The 14,922-nt window shown below is 30.5% G+C and overlaps 1 protein-coding gene across 2 annotated transcripts; it reads left to right on the top strand.

Moving 5' to 3' along the window:
- The first annotated feature begins 297 nt into the window (after positions 1-297).
- Positions 298-11,592, top strand: SAC8 (SAC domain-containing protein 8). 2 transcript variants are annotated; one of them, XM_020380117.3, is made up of 20 exons: positions 298-601; positions 1,081-1,155; positions 1,759-1,886; positions 1,990-2,081; positions 2,281-2,338; positions 2,744-2,800; positions 2,991-3,024; positions 3,197-3,277; positions 3,362-3,468; positions 7,687-7,773; positions 7,884-7,964; positions 8,382-8,446; positions 8,545-8,643; positions 8,734-8,833; positions 8,975-9,083; positions 9,163-9,235; positions 9,318-9,411; positions 10,531-10,617; positions 11,179-11,245; positions 11,350-11,592. In XM_020380117.3, exons 1-20 carry the CDS (start codon positions 442-444, stop codon positions 11,475-11,477), a joined length of 1,782 nt encoding a protein of 593 aa, XP_020235706.1. In that variant the 5' UTR covers positions 298-441; the 3' UTR covers positions 11,478-11,592. The 2 variants fall into 2 exon arrangements, with proteins under 2 accessions (XP_020235706.1, XP_020235707.1); XM_020380118.2 differs by lacking the exon at positions 298-601 and having other exon boundaries at positions 1,081-1,151.
- Positions 11,593-14,922: the final 3,330 nt, after the last annotated feature.

The following is a 14,922-nucleotide window of genomic DNA, read 5'->3' as shown; positions in this document are numbered from 1 at the left end:
AATTAATTTTTAAGACCTACTTTTTTAATTTAAGAACCCAATTAAAATATAATTTAAAAAGCATTTAAAAGCTGTTAAATAATTAAAGAACTTATTTAATTGATTTCATTTGTAGATAAAATAAATCAAACACTTATAATGTTTGACTAGAAAAATTATATTTTGTTAAAATAAATTAATACTTAGTCGTCAATTTTTGAAATACTTATGTCTACACATTTTGTTGATTTGGTTTATAAATAAGAGAGGGTACTATCGTAACTTCCTTCAGAAAGTCACTGATGTTGTGCTTCGCTGTCTGGCTGGCTGGGTTGGATGTTCGTTCCTTAAGACTTTCTCGTTATTAATGTGATATAAAAAAATAAAAATAAAAAAATTGCGTCTTAATGTTGTCCTGTTAAATTCCTTCGAGGGTTGTTTTGTTTTTGCAATTATTTGATAATGGATGCTGAACCCCCTTCGAGTTCACCTCAAAGATTCAAGCTTTACGATGAGCTGGAGCTGCAAGAGTTTAAGGACAAGTTCGTGATCAAATCCCATCAATCCCCCAACCATGGCTTTTGGATTAACCGTCTCGATGGAAAATTCAATCTACTTGATGGTAATCTTCTTTTCTGAATTTTGGTTTCTTCATTTCGTGAATGGTTGCACTTGCGTAGAGAATGTTCTGTCAAATTTGTAACTTGTTAAAAAGAGAAAATAAAGTTGAAAAGTTCATTTATTTACTAAGTGGGAATACTTTTCGGGGGGTCTTAGAGTTTTAAGAATAGATCGTTCAGTTGTGGATATGATGTTTTATTTAGTGATGATGTTGGCTTTGGCTGGTTGTTATTATGGGGATAAAGGGAGATCGTCTGTAATGTTATATACTGAGTATTTCCATTTACACATTATGAATCAGTTATAGCTGAAGGTTACTGTTTATTACATTTTGAGGTTTGGTTGGATCTTACTTGGTTATTTAGCTTCTATTCTATATATGTTAGACTAAATTGTTAATTATGAATAAGTCTTTGAAATTGACCATTTCATTGTAAATTTGTAATTATCTCCTTATGTGTTTTTTTTTTTTTTTTTCAGATGACACATTCTCTGGAAGTCCGTTGAAGACATCTACAATTTATGGTGTGGTGGGAACAATAAGATTGATTGTAGGTAGATATGCTTTATATATCTTAAGTTGTCTACATATATAATAAAACTATCCATGGCAACAAATTATCCTGCGCGATGGCACTGCAGTAAATTTTTTGCAAAACATGGTTTTGAATTGGAGATCGTATTTTGTCTTTTGCGTGCATTTACATAGGTTACCAAGTCTAATTATTATATACTTGCATATGCATTTTTTCATATTGACTCATTTGTTTGTTTGGATATGAACATGCTAGATTGGATGGTATTAACATCTAATCTTGTCTTGATCCTGATCCTACTTGAGGATCTTCGTTTGGTTGAGATGTTTGTTGGCCAGTGAAGAAGTAAATCTAATCCTGTTGACACGTCAATATTTGTGCATACTAAATGGTCATGGTTTTTGGGTAAATCATGGCATTGACTAATTGTACAATTATTATTCTTTCTCCTTTCCTAAGGATGTATGCCTAATATGTTGACTGTGTCTGCTTTAGCATAAAGAAGTTGAGCAAGCTAAAAGAATTGAAATGAACTCAATTTTTTTTCTTAAATAACCACCTAGTCTAACGACATAACTTCCTTTATACTCATTAAGGCTCAATGTTGTGTGCGTGGGCATAGGAACTTATGCTATTGTAATAACCTCTCGGAAGGAAGTTGGGAGTTTCCTTGGCTTTCCAGTATATCGCTTGATGTCCATGAGAGTACTTGCATGTAATGAAGCTTTGAAGTTTTCAACTGCTCAAGAAGTAAGGATTTATATAGCCAACAGTCATTCAGGCCTCATTAAAATGCTATACATGTGATCCACATTTAATTTAATACATTTCTGTGTACTATATATTTTTGTAGAAAAAGGATGAGGCTTACTTCATGAACCTATTAAAAGTAGTGGAGTCGATGCCAGGCTTGTACTATTCATATGAAACAGATATTACATTAAAGTAAGACTAAATTTCTGGTTTATTATCATCTTAGAGTTTGTTTGGATCAAGTTATAAGTGTTTTTGAGAACTCCTCTACCGAAAATAAAAGAGTTATTTCCAGTAAAAAAACTCTTAAAAACACTTGTAAGCTTGTATCCAAACAAATTCTTAGCCTTCTGAGGTTGATATTCATAAATGTAATTCATCATGTCCTCAGCTTGCAGAGAAGAAGCAAGTTAGTAGAAGGGTGGATGAGTAAGCCAATTTGGAAGCAGGTTAGTGGTCATAATTATTGATCTTCTGGGAATAATTATCGTCAAATCTGATCATTAAGTGATTTGAAATTTACTTCATACCTCCATTGAAATTGGAGCTTTCCTTCACCAGCATTCTGCTCATGCATAATTGAATAGTTTCTTATGTTACAGCTAAAATTTCGGGTATATCTTGTTTCATTCTACTTATGTTTCTTCATTTTGATTATTTTATTGATTAGTTCTGTCATAATGCTATAGAAATGAAATATATTATGTCCTTTTTGGGCCATTTCTATGATGCATTTAATTGCAGAATGGGAAAAATAAAATAAAGGTTTCTTGATCCCATTGGCACCATTTAATGCTATTATCAATAAAAATTTGATGAAAGCTTTAGGTTTCCTTTTTCTGTTTGTATTTCAGGCTGACCCTCGATTTGTGTGGAACAAACATCTTTTGGAGGAGCTAATTGAGTTTAAGGTTAGATCATTTGGCAGTTCTTCCTGCTTGCTGAAGTAAAAGAGCTTTTTGTTTCACTAATAAAAGGAATATTAGTTTAGGGAAAAAAATGGTTCAAAGTTTGAATGAACTCCATCTTGTCATTCTTCTTAGTTCTTAGTATGATCATAAAGGTTGTCACCTTAACTAACAACTATCTTTATGTTGGCAGCTTGACAGATTCATTGTGCCTTTAGTACAAGGGAATATCCTGAACTTTAAAATCCCTTTTTCCCCGCCCCACCCCCCTCCCTGCATTTTTTTGTTTGTGTGTGTGCATGCTCTCCACATAATGTCAGTACAAAGAAAATGATGAAAATGAAGTAAGTATGTTGTCACTTTAAGAAGCCACTTATGTTCTCCCTTAACTGGGCTTAAGCTTCCAAGTAGCAGAGCTGAAGCTAAAAGACTCAAATGCTACAGTAACATTATTTTCAAGGAGATGTACGCGGCGTTTAGGTACAATCTCCGAAAATGCTTCTTAGCATTATAAATTTATATGCCTGCAATAGCTCATTATAATATGGCAATATAATGACATAGGAACAAGAATGTGGAGAAGAGGAGCTAACCTTGAAGGTGATGTTGCTAATTTCATTGAAACTGAACAGTTGCTTGAAACTGGAGAATTCAAGTTCTCCCTTTTGCAGGTATTATTTTACATTAATTAGTACCAACTTCCAGTCATTCCTTTCAATAATTTCTCCACTCTATATTGGTTACTAGCTTGCTGTCCATGTTTCTGAGAATTGGTACTGTTGTCAAACATGCTGAAGGGCTTTGATTGCTGTATTTTCCCAAGGTTTCAAAATTTTGAATACAGATAATATAATGCAGAATATATAGGATTCACTATTTTATTTGAGGTACAAACTGAGTTTTGTGTATTTGGAGATTTTTTTAATTTTCTTAGTTTCAACTAGAAGTAATTATTCCCTACTTCTTCTAGGTATTGTTATCCAATGGAATTTAATGTCAAGGAAATGCTGGAATTTAACAATGTTTTTGTTTACTTACCAGTTGAAGTAAAGAAATTTTATATATATAGCAGCTAGTTCTGAAAATGCCATAGCAGGAAGCAGGATGGATGTTATTTCTAATATTATAACTAGATATTGTAACATCCTTTACCCCGTATGCATAGTATAATAATTATAAAAAAGAAAATATTGTACTTGAATAACCTCAAACAAAGGTAAAGAGTATCACATTCAAAATTCAAATAAACTAAACCAATGCCTAACTATTACAAACTTTAAGGAAAGTACGTTTTAAGGAAAGTAAACTATAATTCCTAAAACAAAAAACATGAAACATAATTCAATATCCTGTTAGCACAGGTATCAAAGCTCTCCTTTCAATCAACTAGACTCCTTCAAAAAGGAAGTCTCCTGCAACCACATAGACATCCACAAGGAAAAATAGGGAGTGAGAACATATCCCAGTCCGGCTACTAATGTAGAATAAGGTCAGATAGCACACACAAACATTATATATAAAACCAATAATTAAATTCCTCATCAATTTATACAATAATTTCAACTGAATTTATATCTCATTCCATCACGATATCAATCAAAATACGGTTTAAACACAAGCAAAATGTCATGATCTTACATAGACTAGACTAGACTAGACTCTCCTAATCTATATGCTTGTGATGCCAATAAAAACACTTTTCCTTGTCCAAAGGCTGAGTAGTCTGCGAATACATATCAGGTCAAGTCATCACAACACTCTCACCAGAAGAATATATTACTAAGGTCTTATCGGGATAGCTGAGTCGTGCAAGATACGTCACATGCACACAATGGAGGAGATTGGGGCTTCTCAAGTCAAACTATCCCCAAGGACTAATCTCCAAGCTTTTACACAAGGGGACTTTTCCTAACGGTGTATTCCGCATCATACCCATCACAAAACACAAATGCATGTTATGCATGACATTCAAAACTCAATGCATTATTACACAAATTCACTTACCACATATCATTCATAACACATCACGTTTTATCACTTATCACTTATCACTTCGCAATTCACCGCATATCACTTTCACTTATATACACAAACCACCCACACATACATGTATATAAGAAGTAGGTTTAAACAAAGAATTGTGCTTGGCAAAACACACCCTACGCTCGATGCGTGCAAGGCCGTGAGCCTTTGGAAGGAAATCATGCTCGATGTGATCCTCCTGCATCCGACGAGATGCAACTAGAGGATCTTTGGAGCTTTTGTGCTTGGCATAACTACCCTTACGCTTGGTGTTAATAGTGCTACAAGTATTTTGAACTTTCACAGCCGACGAGGCCAAGCCCATGGTTGACATGATTGAGGTTGCAAGCATTCTAGTTTACCCATGCCTGGAGAGACCAAGTTGTTGCCTGACACGACATCAATAAAACTTAATCTGCATAATTCACAATTTTTTTTTCAATATGTAGCTTCTATGATATCTACGATTTTAATTTGTTAAAGCGATTTTCATAGTCTAATTAATTCACATTTTAGTCATGCAATTTACAATTATTATGAATTAGCTCCAATCTAAGGGTTTAGATACATCCTTAAGATTCTCCAGAAACCCACAAGCACTCATAAATTCATGATTACATACAATTCTTATAACCAATACATCAATACACACATCTATCATATACAAAACATTCAATTTCATACAAGTTCACAAAAAGCTTCTCCAATATACATACACATCTAGGGATTGGGGTTAATCCTGCTAACCAACAATTATCCTACACCCCAGAGTGAGGTTCTCACTCCTCCTTACGTTAGCTCTACTCTCTAAGTTCCTTTCTGGTTGCTAGTTCGCTTTCGTCTTCAGATCACAATGTACGGTTAGATCACATGTGTGGTAGATCTAACATTACTAATGTTTTTAAACAAAACCCTAACTCTCACCGCACGCGTAGCCCATCAGTAAAAAGTTTAGGTAGTTAACCTCACATATTTGAATTTAAATAGATAATTAACAACTCAATATTAATTGTAACATTATATAATATAATTGATATTAATTACTACACAGGTTAATTAATTTTTAAAATTCAAAATAATAAAAAGGTGTATATCTTAACCCTCAAACGGAAATGAAATATACAAAATACAAGTGTCGCGAGGAGAAAAAAAAAAGATAAAATAAGAAATTGAAGAAAAAAAGAGAAGGAAGAAAAAATAATGACTAATATGATATATTGATAAAGACAAACAAAATATTATTGAAAGTGTTGTATATGAGTGACATATAAAAGAGAAGAGAAAAAATATTTACAAATATGAATGATACAAAAAGAGAAGAAAAAAAAAGAAAAATATAGATTAATAAAATAATGGTTATGAATTAAAAGTATAACAACTCAAAAATAAAACATAACCATCGTTGGAGGTGAATGAACATTGGAGAGGAATGTTTTAAACTCTTTTATCTAAAATTGGATGAAACATATCAAGTTCTATTATATGTTATTACCTTTTTTAAAAGCCTAAAAAACATAACCAACAAAATTGAAGCAAAGCACAATAATTAAAACATATTTGTAGATTTTTATTTGAATTAAAATGGGCGTAATTTATAAAACTCAAGAACATATATGAACTTGCATAAGTTTACCAAAAAAAACATTAAAAAGTTCTAGATATCTTCTTCCATTTGGATAACTATTATTAGAAATATCCAACCGCAATATCCTTCTCACGATGTGATAAATTGAAATACTTGTTTCTCAATCCATTTAGTTATGTACTCCAACAGCCAACCCTTGATGTAAAGTTGGACTTAGCCTCATAGCAAATGAAATGATTAAAGAGTAAAAATAGAGAGAAAAAGAAGAAGTGATGAATAAAATGGAAGAGAAATGTATGGCTCACATGTGAGATGATTGGATAAGGAGAAAGAGATACGGGATAGAATATAGGAGGTGATTGGATAAAGAGAAAAACTATTCATTGAATACTATAAATAGTTTTAATGAGAGTTTAATAACGAATAAAACACATTCATTTCCATTGTTTTTGAAAAGTATTAACCTCTATATAATAAAAAAAACAAGTGTAGTAAATTGTGAAATGAGAGAAACATTATAGCAACATTATATAGCCCGTGGCATAAGCAAAAATGCTTATGTGGAAGAACCTAAAATCTTTAGAAATCTGAGATGGCAACATTATAACCTGCAATTGAGTCTTTATATAATAAATAGATATGAACTAAATAATTTATACTACACATAAATACTCAAACATTTAAAAAGAAAGAAGTTCATAATATATAATTTTTGAAAAGGAAGTTCGTAATAAATAATAAGTCACAGCTTACGCGCACAATCACCAAAATCTAAGAGCATAGTAATAAGTTCAAAAATGAAAGATGTGGGTAAGTTAATAAAAAAAAGAACATAACATATTTGATAAAGATTAGCAGAATGTGAACTAGGAAGTCTACGAGAAGAAAGACCAGAATACAAGAAAAAAGATAGTCCAGGAAAAGAGTTTGAAACATAGGAAGTCTACGAGAAGAAAGACCAGAATGTCAAGAAAGAAGGGTTTCAAATCCTATAATGTTGTTGAAGCAAAAAGTTCATCAGAAAATGGGAGTAAAGTCACAAGTTTACCCAAAAAAATCCCAAAACGATGCTATTTCAAGGCAAAGAATGGATTTTGAAGCCTACACCATGGTAGCACCACTATAGCGTGCTGTTGACTACTATTATATATTCATATATATACAAAGAGATAATAGTTAATGAGCATTAGGCATCCTAGTAGCATAGAACATCTTTTATGTGCAAATGTCAATATTTTGGTCTGCCGATTTGTGATTTGTACTCCAATTGGTTTTTTAACAGGTTCGAGGTTCAATTCCTCTTCTATGGGAGCAGATTGTTGATCTAAGCTATAAACCGCACCTTAGGGTTATTAGTCATGAGGAAACAGTATACTTCTATGATTCTATCTCTCAATTCTGCCTGCACTTTAATGGTATTATCATGAGATTCATATTAATCCATGTTTCTTTTGTTTTTCCCCCCGACTCCTATACCAGCCCAAAATTGTGGAGCGTCATTTCCATGACCTCATTCAAAGATACGGAGAGATAGTAGTAGCACTTGATCTTACTGATAAAGTATGGCTTCTTTCTCCTCTCTTTCAACTTTAAGCAATTAATTTGTCACAAATTTATTTTTAAGATTTATTGCAAGTCCAAATGTATATAGCATCTTCTTGATGCTTTGGAGGCAAGGATATTCATGAATCATGATTGAGTAAAAATGTGTTTGGTTTTCAGTTTGGCCTCATGTGACCAGATGCAATAGGGACTTTTTGCATTTTATCATATTAAGGATATTTTTCTTTTTCAGCATCCTTTTTCTAATCCCCAGAATTTTAAGTGGGGAAATTGAGCCTATGGTTGAGTTTGGTTAGCATGTCCTCGACGATATAATAATCATCAGCTGGTCTCCACTGCCAATGTTCCCTTTTAAGTGCTTGTTACTTTGTGTGTATTATTTTAAGCAATTTCTTTTAAATTTTACTGTTGTAGCATGGTGAAGAAGGACAATTAAGTGCAGCATATGCTGCGGAAATGCAAAATCAGCAAAATGGGAGGTGATAATTTAAACATTTTTTCTTTATGCACTTATTTTACATCAATATAATTATGAAGTTTTGGTTTGGCTGTATTATATGACAATGGATTACGGCAGATATGTGCCTTTTGATTTTCATCACCACTGTGGGAGCTCAAACTTTGATAATCTGGAAATCCTATATGATCAAATCTCAGAGGATTTTGAAAAACAAAGGTAATGAAAATAATTTGTTGCCACAATCCAGGTATACTGGCTAAAATCTATAATTCAGATATTTTAATTATTGCTATTTCAGTGGAGCAGATACTTCTTGATAGATAGACAAGGAAATGTACTAGAGGAGCAGAGAGGACTTATGAGAGCAAACTGCATTGATTCCCTTGATCGAACAAATGTTACTCAGGTTTGTTTGATATGGGATTAATTGAATGCTAGTACTTCTTTTTTTTTTTTTTTTTTCTTAATCCTTGTCTTGTTGTCCTCCTGTTTTGAAATGCGTAACATGACGATTTTTATGAGAGGGCTATCTTTATGTTTTTTGTAGTGTTATCTGGCCCAGAAGTCATTAAATCTGCAGTTGCAGAGGATTGGAGTTCTGACTTCCTCTGAGTGCATTTCAATGTTCGGAGAGGAATATGGAAAATTTAGAATATGTATGCAATTTCTGGATAATTCCTTCCATTTTTTATGAATTTTTTCCCTGCTTATTTGAGCTCTATTTATGTTATTTAGCATGGGCAGAGCAAGGGGATGAGTTAAGCCTCGAGTATGCCGGCACTCATGCCCTCAAAGGAGACTTAGTTAGGTAAGAAATCTTTTATCCTGAAAGTCCTGTGTTGATATGTTTCCCTTCTGTGGTACTGTTACAATTTGGAAATATGGTGCAGATATGGGAAACAAACACTAACTGGAATGATTAAAGATGGGGTTAGTGCACTTTCCCGATATTACTTGAATAACTTCCATGATGGAATTCGGCAGGCAAGTTCATCTATATGCATTATTCTTACCCCTCACTTAAATAAGGATAAAATACTTTTTTTGTTCGTATAATTTTGTTGAGAAATTACGCAAAATTTCTTATAATTAGATTTGCAAAAAACAAAATAAATGTGGAATAATAACACACAATATTAATAACGGAGTTCAGCTAATTGTGCCTACGTCCGAGCTATGGCAAATATATTATTGAAAAAGAAGAAAATATAAACTGTTTACAAACATTCAACTCACAACCCAAAACACCCAAAAATTAAAATATTTTCTAAGTTTTTTATTTTCTCTCTTTTTCTTTCTCGTAGTAGGAATGATTGTTTCATAGCTATAGCATGATGTTATTTATAATGTATGCAAAGTTTCATTTATTTTTCCTTTTTTTATGCATTCTTTTATTTTATTGGTTTTCCTCATTTTTCTCTTTAAGTAAAATAACACCCTACGCTCCTTTTATTTGGTGTTGTTGTTGACCATTTCCAACAAGTTTCACTTACTTTACCTTTTAGTTCCTATAGTTTAAAATAGATCTTTTAAATCTCTATATTTATCTTTTTTAATCCTTTTAGTACCACTACCTGTAGTTTAAGATATAGATCTTTTTAATCCTTGTCGTTATTTTTTTTTTTTAAGACAGTCTCTTTTGTGCTGACGTGACAAAGATATTAATTAAACTTTGGGTGTCTTACATCAAGTTTAATTTGTTGGAGTTATTCTAAATTAGGTCTTTGGATGTCTTATATCAAGTTTATTTTGTACCCCCATATGCAACCGTCATTGTTGAGACACCTTTTTTAACTTTCACAAAATTGAAGATTTTTATCATGTCAACACAAAACACACAACGTTACAACAAAAAAAAAAAAAAAGTTAAGAATGAGGACTAAAAAGATTAAAAGCTGTAAGTATAGAGACTACAAAGATCTATATGAAACTATGGAGACTAAAAATGATTAAAAAAAGATAAGAATAAGAACTAAAAAAGCCTATTTTAAACTATAGGGACTAAAAGATAAAGTGAAACTATAGGGATTAAAAAAATATTTTAACCTTAAAATAAAGAGCACTCAATTTTAAAGTATTTATTAACTTTCGTGTCTTTTTCAGGATGCCCTGGATCTGATAAGTGGTCACTATAATGTCAGCAGAAACGTTCCTTCTCCTTTCCAGTCGAATAACTTCGAACCTCTAACAGTAAGTAGCTTCCGGGCCTCGTCTTTCTATTTTCTTCCTCCCCCAATCCTGAAAAGTTGTAATGCATTGAAATATGAAATGAACCACCCCCAATTGATCAATGAATCCTATCATATCAATTAGATAAGACATTGTTATCTAGAATGTCCAAGTTAATCTATCCTTGTACCCAAATGAAGTAGGGGATGGAATAATGTAGAAGTTGTTTGTTTCTGGATGTCACGGTTGCCTTAAATGGATTGCACATCATTTGATCCAGCAGCTGCTTCTACCTAGTTAAAAAAGACATGTTTATTGTTGTAGTATTTGTATGGTTGGCATAAATGGGATGCTCATATGTATACCCTAGGACCAGTCCTGATTTGATGACAATATAAGTTGTTACATTATGCATTCTGGTGTATGATTAAGAATACACAACCAATTCTTGACTAGCCACACATGTAAATTTAAATTCTTTTTGTGGACATAGATAATTGCATTAAACTTCATCTTTTAAAACCGCTTATGAAACAAATTCAGTGGTGTTGACATGTTTTATGAAAAACTGTAAACATGCAGTATCTCCCTGTGGCGTCTGCTTTGATAATTGGTGGTTTGACAGCAACAACTTTCACTATACAGCAAGGTATATGATTCTGTGTTTCTTCCATCTGAATAAAAGGTCCTTGATGTTTTACTTTTCTCTTTTTTTTTTCCTCATTTTTTCTAGTTTTCTTGTTTATTTTATAGCTGGCAAAAATACGCAACACTATGTGTCTTCTGTACTCTGTGCTGGGGTAACTGCTGGCCTCATGGCAATTGTGAAAGCTAATGGAAGACAATTCTGTTCAAGACCTCGTTTGTGTGGTCTCTTGTGATACAATTCACTATCCATTTGAACTAGACGTAAAAAAAATAAAATAAAATTGTGCGGTCTCATTCTAGAGATTGTAAAAATGATGCTTTTGTTGTTCAATATTTTTTTTTCTATTATGTAGTTGTTATCTATGAACTTGATGAGTTTGTGCATATGACCACTCAGCTATCTATTGAATTGTTCAACTGTTATTTAAAATTAACAAATAATGGGGGTAGAGAAGTCTTTGATTGGCTAGAACCAAAAACAAAATTATAGTTTTTCAAGTTGCAAAATTCAAAGGAGTGTAATGAAAAGTGACATTTAATTGATGGTGAAAAACTTACTATCAACTCACTTTATGCCATAGTAATGATCAAATTGTACAAAATTATGGTTTCTCAAAGTTGTAAAATTCAAAAGAGTGCATGAAAAGTAGTATTTAATTGATGGTAAAAAAATTATTATCAACTTGATTAATTGATGTCATAGTAATGATCAAATGTTACGGACGAGACGTTAATGTGATCGACTACATTTTGTATATCCAGTTTTGTACCGAGTGTAAAATAAATTTAATTTTAATTTTTTTCTCAAATAACTATACCCAAATTTATATAGGTAATTGGAAGGGTAAAATGGGAAAAGGACTTTCATTTGACGTTATTTTCCAGCTAATATTCAACATTAATTGCCGACAGGCAGTCAGACAGTCAAAAAGTGTGTTGACGCGTCAACGGAGAACACAGCCACTGACATAGAATAATAAGCCTTAAACCCTCGTATCTTTGAAATGTCCAATGAATAATCTTTATATCCTCGTATCTCCGAAATGTCCAATGACTTTAATCACAGGTGCACGTGCACAACTTTGTAATTTTAACATGTTTCGATTTTGTCGCTTCTTACATAAGTAATAGCCAAATGTTATAACCCTATTTCTTATTATTCTCGTCCCTCACATTCGGGTATTGGCTTGAATTCTGTCTTGCATTCGAGTAACTTTCTCTACTTATTGGTTTAAATTCTGCGTGCTTGAATTCAAGTGACTTTTCTTCTTATTGGCGTAAATTCTGTGTGCTTGTAATCGAGTGACTTCTCTTCTTATTGGCTTGAATTCTGCATGTATCTTATAGCAGCATGTTACTTCAAATTCTGTGTATCGTATTCGTATAGGCGCATATTTCTTCAAATTCTACCGTGATGACTTGTTCCATTGGTTAGAATTTTGCAGTTTGATAGATCGTTAACTGGTGGAATCAATCTCAAACAAATATGATAGAATTTACAGTAAAGAAATCAATGTCGAAAGTCATTCACCTATCCCTACGGCCATACATGGTGTTAGTACTGCAACAGTCCTAAAAATGTTTTTTTTTAATTGAAGCTACAAAATTAATATTACTTAAAAATTATTTATTTTATTCCTTTAAATGAAAACAATTATTTTATGTTTTTATTTGTTTATTATTTGGTTTTATTTTTAATCACTTTTTAATAAACAAATTTTATTATTCTAAAAAATATATTATTGTTATTTATCTTTATTAAATTGACAATATTGAATTCTTACTAAAGATTAAAATAAATCAAGTTGTTTGACAAGAACTTGATTATAATTTAGTTCAAATCAAGCCTAACATTTATAAATAAAAAAAATAGGTTGATCGAGATTTTTATTAAAGTCTATTTAGTTAAAAAGATTAAGTTTTAGATCATTTAGAAAATTTATTATATTTACTAGACTGATCTTTTTAAATAAATTAAATAAATATTTATTGTTGTTATATCAAATTTATTATAGTGTAACATAGTCATATATTAATTTATCTTAAAAAATATTAAACATATTAAGTTATGTAAAACTAAAAATTTATAAATTTATTCATAGATAAGTTTATGTGATGTTTTTGAAATTTTGTTACAAAACATGTTTTAATATATTATATATTAAAAATATATCATGAATTTCATATTATACCTTAAAAATATGTTTATATCATATTAAAAAATTTAGATCCAATTTTATAAAACTTTAACAAAATAAACTTAAGTTATTAAATTATTACAAAATAAGATATTGAATAAACTATATTCAACAAGTTTGTTAGTCAGATCAAACTTTTATGCAGGCTAAATTGAGACCTTTGAAAAACCTAAGTTTAAAAGTTCAGTCCCAAGTCATATATTCAACTAAGATCAGGTCGAGACATAGTAAAGCTAAGTTTGGCCTAGTCTACTTTCAGCCTTAACCCTTATATTTCCTTTGTTCCTTATAAAAAAATATTATAAGTTGATATATAATATCTTTTAGTTGTTTAACTATTTTTTTTATGGGTAGGAAATATAATGTTAGTAAGATGGTCTGAACTTAAAATTCTATACATACTATCCCAATCCTTCAATTATTTTGTTATTTAAAAGGGTTCTTGCAATAATCAAATATAAATAAAATCTAAATGATTTCATCATGTGTTCAAATATTTAGTAAAACTTTTATAATAACTAAATAAAAAGGAGATTCAAATGGTTATCACTAATAATATAAAATATAAAAAAGATATAAAATATCTATTATCTTTATTAATATTTTTAAATATTTATATTTTAATAAGATCTTCATAATAATTAAATAAGAAGATCCCATTGATTATTACTATCAACCTTATTTATAAATATTATTATTAAAAATATTTGATATTTTAATAAGTTCTTCACAATAATCAAATAACAATAAAATAATATTTAACATTTAACATTTAATCAATTAGGAAGACTGTCCCCATTTTATCACAACCAAATAGTAAGAATATTCAAATGATTATAACAGTATAACTATACTATTTTAAAAAATATATAATTAAAAATAAAATATTTATAATTTATAAAAAGAAAAAACATTAATAAGACATGATATTTTTTAGATAAAAGAAAATATAATTTTCTAGGCTTAGGATCTCTTCCTTATATAAGGAAAGAAGAAGATGCATGAATTAATTTTATGTAATGTGAAACTTTTCAAGTGAAAGGAAAAAGAGAAATAAAGCATGTGGGACTTTAATTTTTTTTTTTTTTCATGATCAAATGACATAGTTTAAGGTTGATTTATTTCAAGATATAAATTGATTTTGATTTTTGAGGTGCAAGGACCTAGAAACTTTAAATAGTAAAAACAATGTTTATTCATATATTTATAATATTAAAAATATTACATATCACTTTAAAAAGGATAAATATCTATTATAATCATTTTCTACAACCTTAAATAACAATTACTACATCTAGAAGTGAAAATAAACTAGATTAGATTGGTTAATTATACTAGATTTTAATAGACTTGAGTCAAACCTTTGTTATAAATATATGATCAAAGTCTAACTTATTTATTTGTCATAAATAGTTTTTAAATGTTTGGTTAGAGTTATAAAATTATTTTGTATTAATTAGCACTAAAAAAATGTGAAAAT

The sequence above is a fragment of the Cajanus cajan genome, chromosome 4 (genome assembly GCF_000230855.2).
Source record: "Cajanus cajan strain Asha chromosome 4, NIPB_CcT2T_4, whole genome shotgun sequence".
In the NCBI taxonomy this organism is placed as follows: domain Eukaryota; kingdom Viridiplantae; phylum Streptophyta; class Magnoliopsida; order Fabales; family Fabaceae; genus Cajanus; species Cajanus cajan.
This window is presented reverse-complemented; position numbering and strand designations above follow the sequence as displayed.

Excerpts from the sequence above, each read along its gene's own strand:
- SAC8 (XM_020380117.3), top strand. The coding sequence starts at position 442 with ATGGATGCTGAACCCCCTTCGAGTTCACCTCAAAGATTCAAGCTTTAC. Across the intron at positions 8,834-8,974 it reads ATCGAACAAATGTTACTCAG|TGTTATCTGGCCCAGAAGTC; the intron begins GTTTGTTTGATA and ends TGTTTTTTGTAG. Across the intron at positions 9,412-10,530 it reads TCCATGATGGAATTCGGCAG|GATGCCCTGGATCTGATAAG; the intron begins GCAAGTTCATCT and ends TGTCTTTTTCAG.